The 21,379-nt window shown below is 28.3% G+C and overlaps 1 protein-coding gene across 2 annotated transcripts; it reads left to right on the top strand.

The window, feature by feature from the left end:
* Positions 1–3,696: 3,696 nt before the first annotated feature.
* Positions 3,697–21,009, top strand: LOC109158268 (glucuronokinase 1). 2 transcript variants are annotated; one of them, XM_019306176.1, is made up of 7 exons: positions 3,697–3,861; positions 18,571–18,765; positions 19,460–19,609; positions 19,744–19,932; positions 20,037–20,153; positions 20,307–20,467; positions 20,640–21,009. In XM_019306176.1, the coding sequence occupies exons 1-7, from the start codon at positions 3,850–3,852 to the stop codon at positions 20,884–20,886; spliced, it is 1,071 nt and encodes a 356-aa protein (XP_019161721.1). In that variant the 5' UTR covers positions 3,697–3,849; the 3' UTR covers positions 20,887–21,009. The 2 variants fall into 2 exon arrangements, with proteins under 2 accessions (XP_019161721.1, XP_019161720.1); XM_019306175.1 differs by lacking the exon at positions 3,697–3,861 and having other exon boundaries at positions 18,446–18,765.
* The last annotated feature ends 370 nt before the right edge of the window (positions 21,010–21,379 follow it).

Here is a 21,379-nt window from a genome sequence, read left to right as displayed (position 1 = left end):
ATTAGCTAACAACTATTTACCAAACACTCGAAGAACTGGCTTTTGTATTTTCCCAGTGATCGACATTATTTAGGCAATTATCTTGTGGGCTCAGACAAACTTGCTTATGTTATCTTCTGTGTGTCTGTCTGTATTTTGAAAGACCGTATAAGGATAGGATAGATAGGATCACAGTTGAATCACAAACTCTTTCATTCTGGGGAAAAAAAAAAAACAGTAATATTTCTTTTCCATTCTTGTTTAAGAGACAGACCAACAATTAATCCATCATCTTAAAACACTATGGCCCTGTTTGGTGAAATAGTCAGCCTATCAATTAATTTTGGCTTATTTGACCACTATTAGCTATTTAATTTAGTTAAACAATCAATATGAGTGTTTGATTAATTAGCTTTTTGTAACAATTTATTGCTCTAAAATGCTAAAATTCAAAAAGTTGTTCAAAATAACTTTTTCGATCAGTTTTTGTCTTTTTGAGAAAATCATTTTGCATGTAATCAGTTATCAGCTAACAGCTAATTTACCAAACATTTTTTTACAATCAGCTAATGCTATCAACTAGTCAAACTCATTAACTCAATCAGCTAACAACTATTAGGTATTTACTAAACTAAATACCCTATATATTTTAGTAGCATTTCAAGTTCTAGCTAATTGATGACTATTTGTTAAGCCAATTCATCATTCACCAAATACTCATTTTAATAGTTTTATTTGGTCAAATTGATAAAGTTCGTAAAATTCATATATTGAAAATTATTAAACTAGTCATTTAATAAACACTACCAAAATAGTAAAATACTGTAACGTTTTTTAAAAGATACTCATTGTATATCAAGAATCACAATATTCTTTCCTTTCATTAATTAGGATTTTTTTTTTTTTTGAAAACCAATTAGGATTTGTTCTTTTGGTTCAAGTAATAAAATTATTTTAGAAATGTTAGAAGGATAATGTCATATTATCTACCAGGACTATGTAGTCTAATGGTACCCCGGTTGGACTTTCATTTGGAAAATTATGAGTTCGAGCCTTAGTGAAGGCGTTATTGGTTCTTTGTGTTTCACATACTACAATGTAATAGAGCTAGTAATTTTTAGGATTTGTTTCTATATAAAGAGCGTTTGGTTAATTGATTAAGCAATCAATTATTATGTCAATAATTAATCATTTTAACATGATATTAATTCTATATATATAATATAAATTTTATGACTTGTGTTAGTAATTAATTAAGCAATCAATTATTATCACTACTAGTTAGGTTTTTTTTTTTTTTTGAATGTACTAGTTAGGTTATTTAATACAATTATAATTTTAATATTGGCAATAATATTGTACGTACGTGCACTTACTTTTGGCAATTTATATCCTGCACCACCGTGCGCATTGCATTGTGCGCCCAGATGCAAAACGACGTTGTTTTAATCATTTTTATTTTTATTTTTTTTAAATTTTCGCTACCCAGTGTTTGGCAGTTAATTTGCCTTAAAAAAAACCTCATGTTAAAAAATGTACATAATGTTATACTAGAATACACATAATTGCATACATGAATGTACATAATTATATAACAAAATACACACTCTTTTTTAAAAGATAATACACATAAGCTAACATAATACATAATAAACATAAACTTTTAACATAATACACATCAACTCTTAACATAATACACAAAAATTTCATGATTCGGAGGTACATAATTGTATGAAAAAATATACATAATTGTATAAAAAATGTACATAATAAAAAATATACATAATTGTATAAATAAATATACATAATCATGTCAACTTCCTACCGTGCATCCCAAAACGACGTCGTTTTGGGAGGCGCGGGACGCACATTACACTGTGCGCCGTGGTGCAGGGTATAACGATGAGTAGAGTATTATAATTAATATATATTAAGAATTAAGAATTATTATAATTTGCTAAAAGGGACCTGGACTATTTTGACTTTACTTTTTAATGAGGTGTCTTGTTTTGGTTCACCGTCGGAGTATAGATGCTATACACCGACGGTGCATCAAATATTTTCTCTATAAATAAATATGAATAATGATACAAATTTGCAATCACAAAGTTAGGAGTTCGAATTTCAATTCTATTAACTTGAACTAGTCACTTATAATTTAAATTAAGAGTTAATTATCAAAATGGTCCCTTGATTATAACGAAATTATCAATGTGGTCCTTGACTATTTTTTTGACCAATTAAGTCCCTCAACTTTACAAATTTTAACCAATTTGGTCCTCCGTTAGTTTTGCCGTTAGACTTCCGTTAACTTGGGACCAAATTGGTAATTTTGCTATTGTCAATGGACCATTTCAGCAATTAACTTTAAGGGTGGCAATTCGGTTCGATTTTCCCGAACAGAACCATATCGAACATTGAAATAATTAACCGTACCGAACGGTTCGGTTAAAAACTGAAAGAAAATACCATTTGATTTTATTTAAAATATAATAATAATAATAATAATAATAATAATAATAATAATAATAATAATAATAATAAAAAGAAGTAAATTTAAGTCCCTTGATGCCTCCTTTACCGTTCAACCGAACCATATTTCCTTTATTATTATTATTATTATTATTATTATTATTATTATTATTATTATTATTATATTTAAATAAAATCAAATGGTATTTTCAATAAGTTTTTAACCGAATCGTTCGATACGGTTAATTACTTTAATGTTCGGTACGGTTTAGTTCGAGAAAACAGAACCAAATTGTCCACACCTAAAGTTAATTATTGAAATTGTCCTTTGAGTATAGAAAAATTACCAATTTTGTCCCAAGTTAACGAAAGTCTAACGGCAAAACTAACGGAGGACCAAATTGGTTAAGATTTTTAAAATTGAGAACTTAATTGGTCAAAAAAAATAGTCGATGACGAAATTGGTAATTCACTATAGTCAAAGAACCATTTTGATAAGAGTTAATACCCAAAATCGTCCTCGACTATAGTGGTTTTTCTCAATTTCGTCCTAAACGACTTTGGTGACCTAATATCGTCCCAGACTTTTGTGTTTCGCTCAATTTAGTCCTCCATTTGTTATTCCGTCAAATTAGTGTTAAATAAAAGGACAATTCAGTAATGTTAATATTGATCTCTCTTTACTTTCAACTTGTGAAGTGCGAAATTCCTCTTTCTTGTACGAATTACACCCAGAATTACTCCCGGACCTGCAAATCAAATTTTATATTCGCAGTTTTAGGAGTAATTCGTAAAAAAAAAAAAAGGGATTTCGCAGTTCACATGTCTATGAGTAAAGAGATGCCAATATTAAAGTTACTGAATTGTCTATTTATTTAACACCAAATGGACAGAATAACAAATGAGGGACTAAATTGAGCAAAAACACAAAAGTCTGGGACTAAATTGAGCGAAACACAAAAGTCTGGGACGATATTAGGTCACCAAAGTCGTTTAGGACGAAATTGAGAAAAACCACTATAGTCGAGGACGATTTTGGGTATTAACTCATTTTGATAATTAACTCTTTAAATTAATTTATCTTTTTACTCATTATAATAATATAATCACAAGACGGAATTAACTCAATATATACCTCCTTAATTAATAGGGATTGTGTTTTCCGTCACAAAAAAGGAAAATAAAATCCTAACAGTTTGATTGTATCAGCGTGACGGGGATCTTGTTAGGATAACGCCCAAACCAATCTTTCAGTATAAAAGGGTAAAGTTGAGGTGAATCAGTTGACGTCTAGTCTGCAAAGCTGTTTACTCATACACTCTCTCATGTGCTAAGAATTGATTGAATAGAGTCTTTTGATCAATTTGGTGTGCAGCATTTGGGGAGATCAGAGCAGCAATGGAGAGTGGCAATGGTGGAGTGATCGAACACAAGGCGTACGCGAGGGTGGATATGCAAGGACAAAAAGCATTGCTTGGGAAGGACTATGTCACGTTTGCAAAGCATTATAGTAGACAATTGTATTGGGATTCACATGAAACAAGTAACTTATCAGAGCTCGCCACATCAAGAAAAAAAGTTGAGGGAGTAAGATTTCGGAGTATATGTAGTAAAACTTATCTATATATGGAAAATGTTATGTGTGATCTCATTTTCTACTCCAAATTTTTTACTCTCACACAAAAAACCTTGATGTAGACAATTGTATTGGGACCAACATGAAAAAAAGTAACTTATCAGAGCTCAGAGCTCGCCACATAAGGGGTAAAGTTGAGGTAGTAGATTTGGGAGTACATGTATTAAAACTCATCTATACATGAAAAATGCTATTTGTACTCTCATTTTCTACTCCCAATTTTACTCTCACACACAAAACCTTGATGTAACAATTATATTGGGACCCACATGAAAAAAATAACTTATCAGAGCTCTCCACATCAGAGAGTAAAGTTGAGAGAATAAAATATGGGAATACATGTAAAACTCGATAAGAATTGATTGAATATAGTGTTTTGTTCAATTTGATGTGCTGCATTTGGGGAGAAGAACAATGGAGAATGACGGTGTAGTGATCAAACACAAGGCGTATGCGAGAGCAGGTCTGTTGGGAACCTTAGCAATATGTATTGCGGCAACACCATATCTTTCCGCCTCCGCAACTTCTGGGCTTCCTTGCATTTGGAGCCTTCGTCGTATCTATTTACTATTAAATATGAGTTGTTAATTAAAATTAATTCATTCAAATATGGAGGAATTGAAAAAAAATAAAGGCGATATAGTGAAAAAACAAAATCTTATCTTACTCTATATAATAGCAAAATGTTTTTTGTCAATCAATTTCCCGCCTAAATGAAATTGCATCATTTTTAAGGTATTAAATACCAATTAAATGAAATTGCATCATTTTAAGGTATATAATGCAGCATACTTATCTATTTTCAATACATGTTAATCTACAATTATTGTTATTTAATGATGAAGCAGGTAATACATTTCAGTATTTTTAAGAATATCTTATTTTAAAAAATAAGATTAACCTGTTTTTTTATTCTTACAATTTTGTTGATCGACAACAATTTAATTGTTCATTCTAATATAGTTTTGAGAGGGAAATTTTTTTTTTAAAAAAAGTTAATAAATCAGTTACTAAATTGAAAAAAAGTTTTTTTAAATTTAAATCAGTTGCATGAACAATAATATTGGAGAGACGAATAAGATTAAACAAATAATTATTGAACTGATATTAAGTAATTAGAAAATATGGTTTCGTTTTAAACAATAAGTTTTACCTGAAGATGATACTGTATTTATTAGTTTGTTTTAGATCTGCTCCGGTCACCCGATTTTTCAGATCGGCATTTCGGGAAGAAAGCAATTCCACAACGGCCAAAAGCTACAGTCAGATTATCTGAAAAGTTTTTTAGCAGTGGATTACTTGGACGTGCGATGATTTAAAATCGAGTGTGTCAAGATGCCGGAAACAGAGAAGGTTCGCGTAAGTCAGTGAACATTTTAGAGAGAATGACAAACGCAACAGAGTAGACGGAAGCGCAATCGTCAAAAAATATGAATTAGGGTTTGGTAATCAGATTTTATAATTGGGTTAATGGGCTCGGGTATTGGGCTGAAATGCAACGTAACTGGGTTATATGGATAGATAATTAAATGTTTATTGGGCTTAGCATTGCAGGTTTTATTTTTTCTTTCATGTCATGAAATATTTCATATTTAGTTTAGATTTATATAATGTTGTACGTATATAATAATTATTATTAAGCAATGTTCAAGAAAAGATTTTCGTAGTTAGTTTCAATGTATGATGATGAAATTGTATTTTTTATTTATATATTGTCAAGTATATGTACTATAGGCTTTAATTGCAAATCATATTAATAAATGTTTTTATATATAAGAAAATTTAATTTCATAATTTTTTTATTGTATATTGTTTGATTTCCTAATTTTAATTTTTTTTTTATAAAAATCTGTGTGTGTGTGTGTGTATAATTAATTTAATATACACTTTTTAAATCTCATGTGGTATGTTATAACACAATTCTTTATAATATATGCTAACAGTATGTGATGTTCGATATAACAACCAAGTTAATATTGTTAAAGAAAAATACATTTCCGAATAAGTTTTAATTTCATGATTAATATTTTATTTTATTATTTTTAAAATATTATCAATAATAAAGTTACTTAAATTTTATGCCGTGCATCGCACGGGACAAAAACTAGTATACTTAATGTATATATAACAGGGCGTTTGGTTGGAGGGAGGGAATTATGTGGGAAAAGAATTGTAATTCCATAGGAGTTGAATTACTGGGAATAAAGTGGGAATTTAAATTCCAGTGTTTGGTTGACAGGAATAAAATTACTGGGAATTTCAATTCCAATGTTTGGTATACATGGGAATTGAAAGGGAATAAGTAGTATAAAGTCAAAAATGTCCATTATTGTTGCTAGACATTAATTTTAGGTTAAAAAGGGATGAGGTAATTTTGACTCATCATTATCTTTTTTTCCCAGGAATTAAAATACCAGGGGGGACCTGGGATTTTAATTCCATGAAAATGGGGGAATTACAATTCCATGGAATTGCAATTCCCTCCAACCAAACTACGGAATTTAATGGTCTTTGGAATTATGTGGGAATTAAGTGGGAAGGGAATTTAAAATCCCTCCAACCAAACACCCTGTAAAAGTTTAATTGCACAGATTTGGTATAATTGCCTAATAATAATAATTGCCTAATAATAATAAATGCGTAACAGTTATTATAGAAATTAAGCTAATCATGAGTCGCTGAATTTATTTTTTATAATCTATATATATATATAAAACTAAAATCCTCCTAGCCAAATTTTCCCCCCAAAACTTAGGGGTATTTATGTAATATAATAATAATAATAATAATAATAATAATAATAATAATAATAATAATAATAATAATAATAATAATAATAATAATGTTATTACCTTAAATAAATAAATTTTTATCCTTTCCTTTTGAATTAATATTTTCTACCTATAAATACAAATTAGTATTTTCTACCTTAAATAAATAAATTATTTTGCCTAATTTATATTATATTCTTTAAGCTACAAGTTTGACCTGATATCTTCCTAACCCATTTTATTGTATTGAGCTTGGGTACACACAATTCCAAATAAATACATTAGGAATAATAATTATATTAGTAATATATTATTAATTAAATAATTAGGGGAAATGATGGTTAGAACAGTGTACTTAACGTATAGGTTACTCATATAATAGGTAGTAATTAAGGTGATTATTGTTAATTAAGCTAATTAGTGTGTAGTATATGTACATATGGAATGCTGTGCTAATTACTGTGTAGTATATGTATATGGAATGCCGTGTGAAATTAAAAGTTTTTACCTTTCTTCAAATCTCTTACCATTTTATAATTTCAATACTAAGTTCTTTTGATCTTATTTATTGTGTATAAATACACCTTACATGATCATATACAATCCATCAACTTCACCTACAATCCCAACTAAACTTAATTATTTTATTGACTTTTGCTAATTATCCTATGATCTTCCACAGTTGAGGTTGATACGTGATTTGCACAGGTGAGGTTTTCATTATCTTAGATTCATTTTTCTTTCTTTCTTTTTGTTTTTTTTTTTTCTTTGTATTTTCCGATTTTTAAATAAGAAAAGTGGTTCCTAAGACAAAATGTTGATATATTTTTGTTTGTTTGTTTGTTTGTTTTTGTGGAGAAGATACGGATCTATAAAGATTGATCGGGAAGTAATAGAGTTCCTAGCTCATCAAGTGGATAAAGTTTGAAGAGGGACGGATTCTCTTTATATGTAAACAGATACAAAGGGAAGCATGATAAGAATACACTAAAAACCAAAATAAAATTCAAAGCATTTTTTTAGTTCTCCATCTCATCATTTCTTTCTTTTCGTATTAATTTTCTACCTTTTTCTAACTATATTCCCCCGTACTTCAATATGTTTTGCAGTTTATATCGTCTGGTATGAGCTTTAAGATACTTAAGGAGGCTTTGCTTCAGCAAAAGGAAATTGAGGAGGAAGATGCTTGGTAACAGAACCCTAATGGTTTAGTTTTTATGGAAGAGCGCAGAGATGCGATCGAGGATGATAATGACAGTGATTTTGATAATTTTGTAATATTTTATGAAACTTAGAGTTAGTATGTTGGCTTTGAAATTTGTACATGTCATTCAAGTTTCTATATTTTTTTTAATAAGCAGCGTTAAGAGTTTACGTGGTTCGTTGGGCAAAACACCAATCAAGCAACAGCTAAATCGAATTGAGGGGTGAGGACGTTGTAGATAGATGCCATTTCTCATCCTACTTTGTCTTTTTCTAAAGAGAGTGGGAATGTGACAGTGACAAAAGAGAAAAATGAAATGGAGAGATTTTATTTATGTATTTATTTATTTATTCCTAGAAGTTTCTATGTTTTCCTTATACAAATTTATAATTGTAAATTTATATTAATAAATGATTATTATAAATTTATATTAATTCAATGTAATAGAGTTAGTAGCATTAAAAAAATTGATTATTAAGACAAGTATAATTTATTTTATATCGTGGATACATTATTTTTAATAATTTTGATTTAATAATATTATACCTTAATTATAAAAATTCTACCTAATAATTTAAATGTCATACAATAATTATCATAAATAATATTTAATAATTGAAAAATTCTATTAGGCAATAAAAATTACTATTATAAAATCTTTTGTAATATGGACACATTATTTTTAATTATTTCGGTTTAATAATTTTATATCTTATGTATAAAAATTTGAAATAATACTTTTAGTACTATTGGATATTGATTTGACTAACAATTATATTAATTATTAAAGCAATTAATAGGTATCTAGCTTTAAAAAGTTTTCAAATATATGAATTATACATAGTAGCATAGAATCAATTAGTAAAACAATTATATTAGGTAATCTAATTAATAATTTATTTTTTAAAATTATATTCTTTTTTAATAATGAATATTTTCTTAAAGTATATACATAGACTATAGTAATCAATATAAAATTAAAAGTACACACACACACTTAATGTATAATATTAATAATTATGTATTGTTATCTTTTTTGATGTAATTATTATGGTAATTTATATACATATATATTTTTTTTATACTTAATGTATAATATTATTGGCATGAAATAAATTATACTTACCTTAATATATAATTAATTTTTAATATAATTTTCTTATTTTTATTAAAGGTAACTATTCTGATAATTTTTCTTTCATTCTTTTGTGTAATTATTATGGTAATGTATTTAAATATTGGAAGAGATTAGAACAAATATTATAATTAATATAATTAATGAAATTGAGAAATATAAGATTTCTTCCATAGAAATATTTGTGGCAATTCCATTAAATTACAATTAATAAAATATGAATTATAATGAAAGAAATGAAATTATAAAATTAACAAAACATGAATATTTCTAATTTTTAAAATATACATACATACACTTATGCATTATAATAATCATACAAAATTTAAATGTTACTTTTTAAATTTTTAAATGTAATTTTTTAATTATAAATTATAATTAATGAAATTATATTATAGAACTTTCATATATACATATTAATAAATATTATGTGTATATACAATAAATTATACAATCATATAAGGAAATGCGTTGAATTAGGGTTTAAATTTATTCATTCAAAATTTGGAATTTACATTTTTTTTATTGAAGTCTAAGTACAATTCTCTTAGTTATTAATTTATTATTCATATCTTTAGAATTATAATATATGAAATATAATTAGAAATAAATCAACTTAATTATGTGAATTTTTTCTATATATTTATCTAAATATGTAAATGATTAGAGATTATATTATACATACAATATTTTAATTTTAATTTTGTATGTTATGAAAATAGATATTTGACCAAATATATAATAGTACAATTATATTATTATATTGTACATTTTAACATCTTTTCATTTTTTTTTTAATATTTTTTGTTTTAAATTCATAATAACAAAAACAATTCGTGGAACGCACGGGTAAAACACTATATTTTTAAAAAATACAATTTGATAAATATCAAAAATTAATTAGTACAATATCATTTCTGTTTATAATAATTAAAGAAAAAAATAAATAATTTAAATATGTGAACCAATGATTTCAAAATGAAATTAATATATAGTTTCAAATAAATATAGTATGATTAGATATACTTTAATTAGTTTTAATTTTATTAATGAATTGACTTTTCTTTATCACTTTTTGAAGGGAGACGGTGTGAGTTGCTGGAAAATATTTTAAAAATAAAAATACTTACTAATAGAAAATAATTTTAAAATATTTTTTACCCCTCATAACATGTGCAGATCTTATAATTTTTTTTTTTGGGAACAATTTGATAAATATCATGAATTAATTAGTACAATATCATTTCTGTTTATAATAATTAATTAAAGAAAAAAAAGTAATTCAAATATGTGAACCAATGATTTCAAAATGAAATTAATATACAGTTACAAATAAATATAGCATGAATGCTACTAGCTCTATTACATTGTAGTATCTGTTTATATACTTTCTCAACCTACTGAAACACAAAGAGCTAATAATGCCTCAGTGCTTGAACTTACAACCATCCAAATGGAAGTCCAACCCGGGTACCATTAGACCACATAGTCCTGGTATAGCATGATTAGATTTAATTTTCTTAATGAAATGATTTTTTTCTTTATCAATTTTTGATGGGTGACTAAGGGAGTGTTTGGGTTGCTGGAACATCTTTTAAAAATAAAAATAATTACTAATAAAAAATAATTTTAAAATATTATTTAACCCCTAAACATGAGAAAATTTAATATTTTAAAAAAAGATACAATTTGATAAATATCATAAATTAATTATTGCAATATCATTTATGTTTACAATGAGAATAATTAAAGACAAAATAAATAATTCAAATATGTGAATCAATGATTTTAAAATGAAATTAATATACAGTTACAAATAAATATAGCATGATTAGATTTAATTTAATTAGTTTTAATTTCCTTAATAAAATGATTTTTTTTATCAGTTTTTGATGGGAGACTAAGGGAGTGTTTGTGTTGCTGGAAAAAAATTTTAAAAATAAAAATAATTTTAAAATTTTTTTAACACATAAACATGTGAAAATTTTATATTTTAAAAAAGATACAACTTGATAAATATCATAAATTAATTATTGCAATATCATTTATGTTTACAATGCGAATAATTAAGAAAAAAAATAATTCAAATATGTGAACCAATGATTTCAAAATGAAATTAATCTATCTATACTATTAATAAAAGTAAAATCCTCATTTTCAACATTTCCGCCCATATTAATATGAATATTAATTAATTAGTAAAAAATTAATAAAGCTTATTTGGTAACAATAATACTTCTAATTGAGTAATTGATTGATTGACTAAAATGAAAAAAGAAACTGGCATATCATTGTATTTTAATTAAAAATGAAACAAAAATTAAAAATTAGATGAAAATATTTCAATAATAATATTCTACATCATCAATAGTAAATGCATATTTTAAACAATATAAAGGTAAATTAAAAATATAACGAAAATATTTCAATAAAAATATTATACATCATCAATTAAAAATGGAACGAAAATTAGGTAAAAATATCACTTCATCTAATATTCTAATTGACTAATTGACTGAAAATAAAAAAGAATAATTGACTGAAAATGAATATGATATTACTAATTGACTGAAAATATAAAAGGATCACTGACTAATATTCTACCATTATATATTTTCACAAGAGTCACCCATCCAGATGGACTAAAGGTGTTAGCTCTAGACGAAGATGGACGAGATTGTGTTGCTACTACCAATTCGTCTACAAAGAGATTTCAATAATGTGTAAATACAATAGTTGATATTATATATATTTTTTTAAATGACAAAATTCATATATATCTAGACAAAAAAAAAAGGGAAAATGGCACTTTTTCCCTCTATGTTATATACTTATAGCACTTTTTCCCCCTCAATTATTTAAGTGGCTCTTTTTCCCCCTGAAATGTTAAATGGACATATTTACCCTTAAAATAAATATTTCATTTATTTTTATTCTCCAATAAATTATTACTATAATTTGGTTCAAACCAGATACTATAGTAACCAAACCAAAATATTCCAATTACAATTTATAATCAAAACGCGATATTTATAGTTTATTAAAATCACGAACTGGAATGGGCGGTTCATGTTCCAAACTGAAAAAATAAAATACATTTATTGTTGAATTTAAACTATTTTAAAATAAAAAATAAAATTTTAAAATAAAGACGGTTCAAAATCGCGAACGGGATCCGGAACCGTCGGTTCATGATCCAGTTTTTTTTTTTATTCTTAAATTTAATAAATTGAAATCCAAATATTGGGTTCTAGATCTGAATCATAACTGAAAACTTTTAATTCGATTGCTATAGTGTCTGGTTCAGTTCGAACCGAACCGTGGTAATCGCTACATATACGCAATAATTTGTTGGAGAAGTAAAATAAATAAAATGTTTACTTTAAGGGTAGAAATGTCAATTTAATATATTAGGGGAGAAAACCACCACTTTTAAAATAATTGAGGGGGCTAATGTGCTTACATAAATAATTGAGGGGGAAAAAGTGCTATAAGTATATAACATAGGGGGAAAAAGTGCCATTTTTCCCAAAAAAAATATATCTTCCATATATACAAATGAATTAAGATAGCAATTTTTCCATATAAATTAGTGGCTGGAGAACGAGCACATTTTCCTAATTTATAAAAAAATACTAGATGATGATAAATATAATTTTCAAAATTGCAGCACCGCATGCGTACATCTACACATTAGCTATTAATTTGAGCAATTATTTGCTCAAATTCAAGCAATGATAACATCAAAACACATAAATGATTCAAATCACATATTCAATTGCACTATATAATATTTGATGCTCTAATTTAAATAATTATATATCAATCCAAATATTCGTAATATATTACAACAAATCTATTCCGTGCATCGCACGGGCGCAAATACTAGTAATTACAAATAAATTATTTCTTCGTTTTTCCCATATTATATTTATTTTAGTAATAATATAATTACATAAATCATATTACATGCATATCGATTTTGTAAGATAATTGCAGACAAACGAGTTATATATTATTCAATTATAATAAAATAAATGTACACAGTCAAATATTAGAATTGTTTATAATTGCAATCTTTAATTTTATTATCTAAATATGTAATAAAAAAATTTGATCCGTGTATCGCACGAGTAATTGGGCAATTATTTGCTCGAATTCAAGCAAGGGTAACATCAAAAAACATAATCCATCCAACACATTTTATCAATTGCGCTATATAATATTGATTGTTATAATTTATATAATTGTATATCGATCCAAATATATATTCTTAAAATATTATAACAAATCCATTTCGTGCAATGCACGTATCAAAAATAATAGTTAAATATAATAATAACATATTTAATCCATTTTTAATATTTATTATGTTATTATTAAATGTATGTACTAATAACATCTTTATTGTACTAAGTTAATACGATTTTTAATTCTAAAAGTATATATAATGACTTTGTCACTTTAATGTTCATCTTACTACTCACGTCTCTCGATTCCACAACCACCCTTATGAAGAAGTAACTTGATATCATTGGACCACAACCCAAAACCAATCATTTTTAATCTTCCAAATATTAGCTTCGTTTTTTTTTTTTTTTTTTTTTTTTGGTAGTTTGAGACATGATAAAAAATGTAATTTCATTATCAAATCCCCTTAAAAGCATCCTAAATTCAAAGAAAAAAGAAACTTAAACGATCACATATTAAAAAACATAACAAAAATACATTTCAAGATGTGATGTTTGGTTGAACAATTTCGGATGATATAGATTTTTTTATTTTTTTTTTAAATATGGGATGATTTAGAGTGATTGGATAACGAAATAACGTTTTTGATCGTATCTCAAAAAAATTTATCAAGGGACAAAAAGTGGCAAAAACTTATTACTTTGAGGAACAAATTTGGTTGATTGTAAAGTTGAAAATTACAAATGACAAAATCGATATATTTAGAATATTAAAATTGACATTAATTCAAATAAGTACAATTTCGGCCTCATTTCATATATTTCATTTTATTATTGAGAGAAGATCTCTAATCTTTGCAAATAAAGATGAATGTTTGTCTTTAAAATACTACTAAATAGAATCTTGATGATTTTTAAAGATTTATAGAATTTCAAATGACTTTTAGCTAGCAAGTAAATGTCAGCAAAATTAGGTTAGTCAAATTTTTTATTGTTCAAACTAAATATTTTTCTATCTTATATTCTTTAGCATTTGTCTATTTTTAAATTTAATTTTGTTGTTGTTAATAATATTTTAAATGTAGTTTTTATTATATAATTTTTATATACTAATACTAAAATTAATATTATAAGAAAATAAGTAAAAATTGTAATTTATGTCTCTCCATTAATATGTCAATTATCAATGTCACCCCTAAATTATTAGTGGTGTAAATGTTGCTCCTTAATTTTAAAAATGGTACATATATTGCCCCTCCCGTACCGTACGGGAGTGGCAACATTTAGACTACATATTATAACATATCTATTTCGTGCAACGCATATGTAAAACTACTAGTTAATAATAATAATAATAATAATAATAATAATAATAATAATAATAATAATAATAATATGTTTAGTACATTTTTAATATTTAATATTTTATTATTAAATATAGTACATTTTTAATATTTAATATTTTATTATTAAATGTAATAATAAAATCTTTATTGTACTAAGTTAATACCATATCTAATTCTCAAAGTATACTTTTTTTTTTTTTTTAAACCAAGAAAACAAGATATATTAATTCATGAGCTTCATACTGTAAGAAATAATTCTAACAATGATTTATATAATAAAAGTTGTAATTGAATAAGGTACTCACGTTGATAATTAGTGATGTGTAAAGGCGGAATTACTTGGTGAAATTCCCTCCCTCTCATTCGGTTAAAATTTAAGTTTATAAGGGTTAAAAGATGTATAATGAAAAAAGGTTATGTGTTTCACATTCCTAAAGGGATTTCTATTCCTAAAAGGAGGTCACATTCCTAAAGGGATTTATATTCCTAAAAGGGGGTCACATTTCTAAAGGGATTTCTATTTCTAGAGGATGTTCCTCATTTCTCTTGAAAAAGGTTTCTCATCACATCTATAAATACCCAGGAAAACTCTAGGGATCTTAATAGTTTTCTAGTCTCCATATCATCAAGAGGTGATTAAAGTATACGGATCAGAGAGGTGAAACATTATATTATTAATTCAATCAATTTAAAGATTACATCTCCAACGGAACAAGTAAGTTCTATCTTTACTTCTGTTTAATTAAAAATCCATGATCATGAACATTGTTTAGTTGATTGATTTAATTTACATGCGATCTTGGTTAATTGTGCTTCTGCATTTAAGTTATAGTGCATAAAGGATTATTTAACACATACATCCCGAAATACAACACGAAATATAATCAAAATACTTAGAAAGCTCAAAACCGTGATTTCTAAGAGAACTTCGTGCCATATTATGCGGCTGGGCATTTCCACCTCGGTGCACAAACAAAAGAAAGACCGAATCCAAATCTTGTAACAAGGTTCAAATAGAGTAAATACTCAAAATGGTCCCTCGACTATAGCTAAATTTGGTCCTCAACTTTCAATTTCACCCAATTAAGTCCTTAACTTTGCAATTTTGACACGATTTGGTCCTCCATCTAATTGATCGTTTGTTGACCGTGATCGACGATCTCCAGAAGAACCTTCAGCTCTCGTCGGAGCACGTGGAGGCCTCTAGGATGACGTTGCACCGGTTCGGAAACACGTCGTCTTCTTCGCTCTGGTACGAATTCAACTACATTGAATCCAAAGGGAGGATGAAGAAGGTGACCGGGTTTGGTAGATTGCTTTCGACAGTGAATTCAAATGTAACAGTGCGGTCTGAAAATGTAACCGGAACCTTAAAAAACCGACGATGGACCATGAAATTATATATATATCCTCAAAAATCACAGTCAACAAACGGTTAAATAGACAGAGCACCAAATTGTGTTAAAATTACAAAGTTAAGGACTTAATTGGGTGAAATTGAAAGTTGAGGACCAATTTGTGAATTTAGCTATAGTCGAGGGACCATTTTGGATATTTACTCGTTCGAATATTATGAATAAGGTCCCCAAACGAGATATTATGCACCTCGGTCCACCACTCTCGTCACCACCTGTGCATCAGTTTCCAGCTCCACCATCACCCTCCGTCATCCCTTCCTTTTAATTCAGCTCAGCGCCTCCCGTGAACCGTCAAAGTATAAACTTTGTCAATTTAATTTTAATCTTGAACTTTAAAACTAATCATTTTTTATCTTCCAAATATTAACTTTTTTGCCACTTTAAGTTCTCTAATAGATTATTTTATTTATTTATTTTTTTTTTTTTGTGAAATGACCGTTTGAGAGATGATAAAATGTAATTTCATTATCAAATTCCCTTAAAAGCATCTCAATTCCCAAATTCAAAGAAAAAAGAAGCTTAAACTATCTCATATTAAAAAAAATATAACAAGAATACATTTCATTCTTCCAAAAGGTTGAACCCCAACCCTAAGGACCCCCACACCCCGCCCGACAGAGCATTTGGGAGGATGTAAATCATGGTGAATACATTTCATGATGTGATGTCTGGTGGAACAATTTAGGATGATATAATTTTGTTTCAATTCTAAATATGAGATGATTTAGGGTCATTGGATAATGAAATAATGTTTTTGGTCGTATCTCAAAAACATTTATCAGATGATCAAAAGTGGTAAAAATTATTACTTTGAAGAACAAAATTGGTTGATTGTAAAGTTGAAAATTAAAAATGACCAAGTCTGTATATTTACTTATTTAGAAGATTAAAAATCACATTAACTCAAATAAGTACAACTTTAGTCTCATTTCATATATTCCATTTATTATCTGTTTTAAAAATGACATTAACTCAAATAAGTACAACCTCGGTCTCATTTCATATATTTCGTTTATTATCTGTTGAGAGAAGATCTCCCGTCTTTGCAAAGAAAGATTAATGTTTGTCTTTAGAAGACTACTAAATAAAATCTTAATGATTTTTAAAGATTTGGAGAATTTCGAATGACTTTTAGCTTACAAGTAAATGTCAGCAAAATTAAGTTAGTCAAAATTTGCATTGTTCAAACTAAATCTTTTTTCTTTCTTATATTCTTTAGTATTTTTTATTTTTAAATTTAATTTTTTTGGTGGGTTAATAATATTTTAAATGTAATTTTTAAATATATAATTTTTATATTAATTATAAGAAAATAAATTATAAATAAACTAATAATCAATCAAATAAAGATATTGACTCAATAGGGTATTCTTCTACCGTGGGAATAACTATACAAATAAATATGGACAAGGATGCAAACCTGTAATCACAAGATTACGAGTTCGAATTTCAGTCCCCTTAGTTTGAGTCGATTAGTTATGAGAGTGACTACGTGTTTTCCTCGCCACAAAAATAAATAAATAAATAAATCCTAAGAGCATCACCAATAGGGGATCTTTCCTAGTTTTTGGAATAGTAAAAATCCCAAGGTTGAGTTTTTAACTAATGTGCACGGTTGATTTTTTGGGTTTGAATCTCCCTGCAAATATATGATTTTTGTTAGTTTTTTTCAATTAAAAAAAATAAAGGCAGTTGAGGCGTCTCAGAGTGGCCGCCAGCTGGCGGTCACTCTAGTTCATATAGCTTTGTTATTCTTTTTTAATCTTTTGGCCGTTGCTACAATTTTTATTTTTTTAATAAAATTATTTTTGTTTATATAATCTATTTTAGCCATATAGTATATATAATTTTAATTTTAAATATTATATTTATTAACAATTTAATTTTATAATTATCATTTCAACTAAAGGTGGATACATTAAAACATTTATAATTATAAAATTATTTAAATTTGATATGTTTAATTTAAATATAATAAAAATAATAATTGTAATTATAATTTTTATAAATAATAATAATAAATAAATAAATAAATAAATTATAGTAAAGTAAAATGATGGGTCTATAAAAATGAGAAAAAATTTAAAATTAATGAAAAAAGGAGTTTTTGAGATTGAGTCTGGATGATGAGGTAAAAGTAGAGATCCATACAAAATTTGGGAAAAAACCTAAACTATTACGGAGTAGGATTTAAGTTGACTCATCAGCGTGACGCGGAGATTCTGGATATCGCCCAAATTAAGTAAGAGCAATCTTTATATATATAAAGGATAAAGTTGAGGTGAATCAGCTCAACTTAAGTAAAGCAATCTTTCAGTATATATATAAAGGATAAAGTTGAGTTGAATCATTTGACAGTGTTCAATTTGGTGTGCAGCAGTGGAGAGCAAGCAATTGAGCAGTAATGGAGAGTGGCAATAGTGAAGTGATCGAACACAAGGCGTACGCGAGGGTGGGTCTGTTGGGGAACCCCAGCGATGTGTATTACGGCAACGCCATATCTTTCAGCCTCGGCAACTTCTGGGCTTCCGTGCGTTTGGAGCCTTCGCCGGATCTGTTCATCTCCCCCCATCCTACTCACGATCACGTCCACTTCAATTCCCTATCCAATCTGGTCCCTCTCTCTCTCTGTCTATTTCGTTTTTTCATGCTATTGATTTGGAATGTGCTTGATCTGATTCGTTTGTTTTGACTATTAACTTATTCTCTCTGCACTTGTCTGGTGAATTGTGTAATCGTCTACTCTTATTGCTGAATTATCTATGTATAAATTGATCTCCCCTTTTCAACCTTTGTGTTTGATACTGAGGATTGTATTAGATTGTTTATAGGTTAACCCTAAACACAGAGAGCCCTCATTGTGGGATGTGCCTAAGTGAGGTAGGGTCTTGTTTTTTTCTCGGGCTGAGATCCTCCTTATTGAGGATTCGAATCCGGGTAATTGCTGGGTACTAGACCTACACTCAGAGGCTTTCGATCACCGAGTTATGCCTCGGGGCATATTAGATTGTTTATGATAATGTCTATTGCTTAGGAAGTTCTTTGCTAATTATTGATAGATGAAAGTGTCACTTTATGATTGGACTACCTCAAACTAGTAAGGTCCATTCTGCTTGTGATTTGAGCATGGTTTTGTTGGGTGTCTTTTTTCCTGAAAATTTGATAATTTAAAAGTTATTTCTGCTAAAATGCTAGCAAAGAAGAGTTTACAGAAAATTTATTAAAATATGCTTCCACTTTGGTATTCTTATGTTTTTTGTTTCTTTGGATCTATATAAACTCATCTAAAGTATTTCTTTGACTCTTAGGTGAACCGTTTGCAAAGTGAAGGTTATTATGGAGGTGTGCGATTGCTTATGGCAATTTGTAAGGTGTTTCACAATTACTGCAAGGATAATAACATCAGTCTACATGAAAGAAATTTCAAGCTTTCATATGATACTAACATCCCCCGCCAGGTGGTGACTACTTCTAGTCTACTACAATTTGAACTTTGGCCTTTGTTGATTTATAACTTGCATAGACAGTTATATTTTTGGACTATCTAATATTTCAAAGCAGAACTGAAAAATCAATACTTTTTACATCTCAGACAGGTCTTTCGGGCTCTAGTGCTATTGTATGTGCTGCATTAAGTTGCCTCCTCGACTTTTACAACGTTAGGCATCTGATTAAAGTTGAGGTCAGACCAAACCTTATCCTCAATGCAGAGAAGGAACTCGGGATTGTGGCTGGTTTGCAAGATAGGGTGGCACAGGTCTATGGCGGTGTCGTATACATGGTATGCAATGATTGCAATCTTTACATACTCGTAATACACAAAAGTAATCTTGTCATAGCGATGACGTAAACTCGTCTTGAATAATCGTACTTCCTCTTCTTCAGGATTTTGGCAAGAAGCATATGGATGCGTTAGGTCATGGAATATATACACCCATGGATATTGATCTTCTCCCCCCTTTGCATCTAATCTATGCTGAGAATCCCAGTGATTCTGGAAAGGTCAGTGTTATAACTCACTTCCGCTTCTTTATTTGAAGGTTTGAAAGTTGGGAGATAAATAAATTAGGAAAGATCTTTTTTCCTACGAGGCTAATAAACGATGTGATTAGAATAATCTCTGAACAAGTTGATAAAAACGTTTCTGTGATACAGGTCCACAGTACAGTTCGTCAGAGGTGGTTAGATGATGATAAGTTCATAATATCATCAATGGAAGAGGTTGCAAAACTAGCTGTGCAAGGACAAAAAGCATTACTTGGGAAAGACTATGTCACGTTTGCAGAGCTCATGAATCGGAATTTTGACCTACGAAGGTGAGAATGATATGTAGAATAGGTTGAAAATTTTATTAGTTCTTTAGTAGGTGCTTAGCCTTGCTTTATTACCTCATTTCATTTTTCATATTGGGACTACTTATTGCTTGAGTTGAATCAAACTTGCAAAATATTTTCGTTGGAGATGAGATTTAGCTTGGCGTTGTTGCAGGCAAATGTTCGGGGACGAGTGTCTTGGTGCCTTGAACATAGAGATGGTTGAAGTGGCCCGAAGAGTGGGTGCAGCGTCAAAATTTACAGGAAGTGGAGGTGCCGTAGTTGCATTCTGTCCTGACGGTCCATCCCAAGTGAAGAAACTCGAGGAAGATTGCCAGAAAGCTGGTTTTATCATTCAACCCATTAAAGTCATGCCTTCATTCCTGAATGATACTGATCTTCAAATTCTGCAATCTAAATAAGTTTTCTCAGATGGTTGATATCCTTCATCATTTCTTAATATTTTATGCCCCACAGAATAAAGCACATGGAAGCAAGTTTAACAATTGAGCCTTATTGATAGTACAAAATTTCGTTTATTCCCATGTGTGATGTGTCTGTCTTGTTTAATTTGTGTGCAACTATGGTTTGGTCAAATTCAAATAATTCCAGATTAGTTAAAGTTAATAGATACTTCGCTGATGGACTTAGACGTGAGAATGGATTTATGGTCACCAGAAATTATACTGTCATAGGCTTGGCCACGGTTCCGGTTCTGAAAATGGGTCTACCGATTGACCTTATTAGACTATAAGAGGTCTATCGAAAGTGATCACAGGAAGCTTCTCTTAGGCAACCTTTTACAACTACCGAGCCTCTTTTTCAACTCCTAAGGTCTGCTGAAGGCTCTTATGACTTGATACATACGAATGAGGAGTCTAAGTTGCTAATATATATTTGTAACATCATCTAAAT

This window comes from Ipomoea nil, unplaced genomic scaffold (genome assembly GCF_001879475.1).
Source record: "Ipomoea nil cultivar Tokyo-kokei standard unplaced genomic scaffold, Asagao_1.1 scaffold2805, whole genome shotgun sequence".
NCBI classification, from domain to species: domain Eukaryota; kingdom Viridiplantae; phylum Streptophyta; class Magnoliopsida; order Solanales; family Convolvulaceae; genus Ipomoea; species Ipomoea nil.
The sequence above is the reverse complement of the archived record's forward strand: the minus strand, read 5'-3'. Positions and strand labels throughout refer to the sequence as shown.

Coding starts and splice junctions, on each gene's coding strand:
- LOC109158268 (XM_019306175.1), top strand. CDS start 18,556: ATGGAGAGTGGCAATAGTGAAGTGATCGAACACAAGGCGTACGCGAGG. Junction 19,610..19,743: donor ATACTAACATCCCCCGCCAG/GTGGTGACTACT, acceptor TTTACATCTCAG/ACAGGTCTTTCGGGCTCTAG. Junction 19,933..20,036: donor ATGGCGGTGTCGTATACATG/GTATGCAATGAT, acceptor CCTCTTCTTCAG/GATTTTGGCAAGAAGCATAT.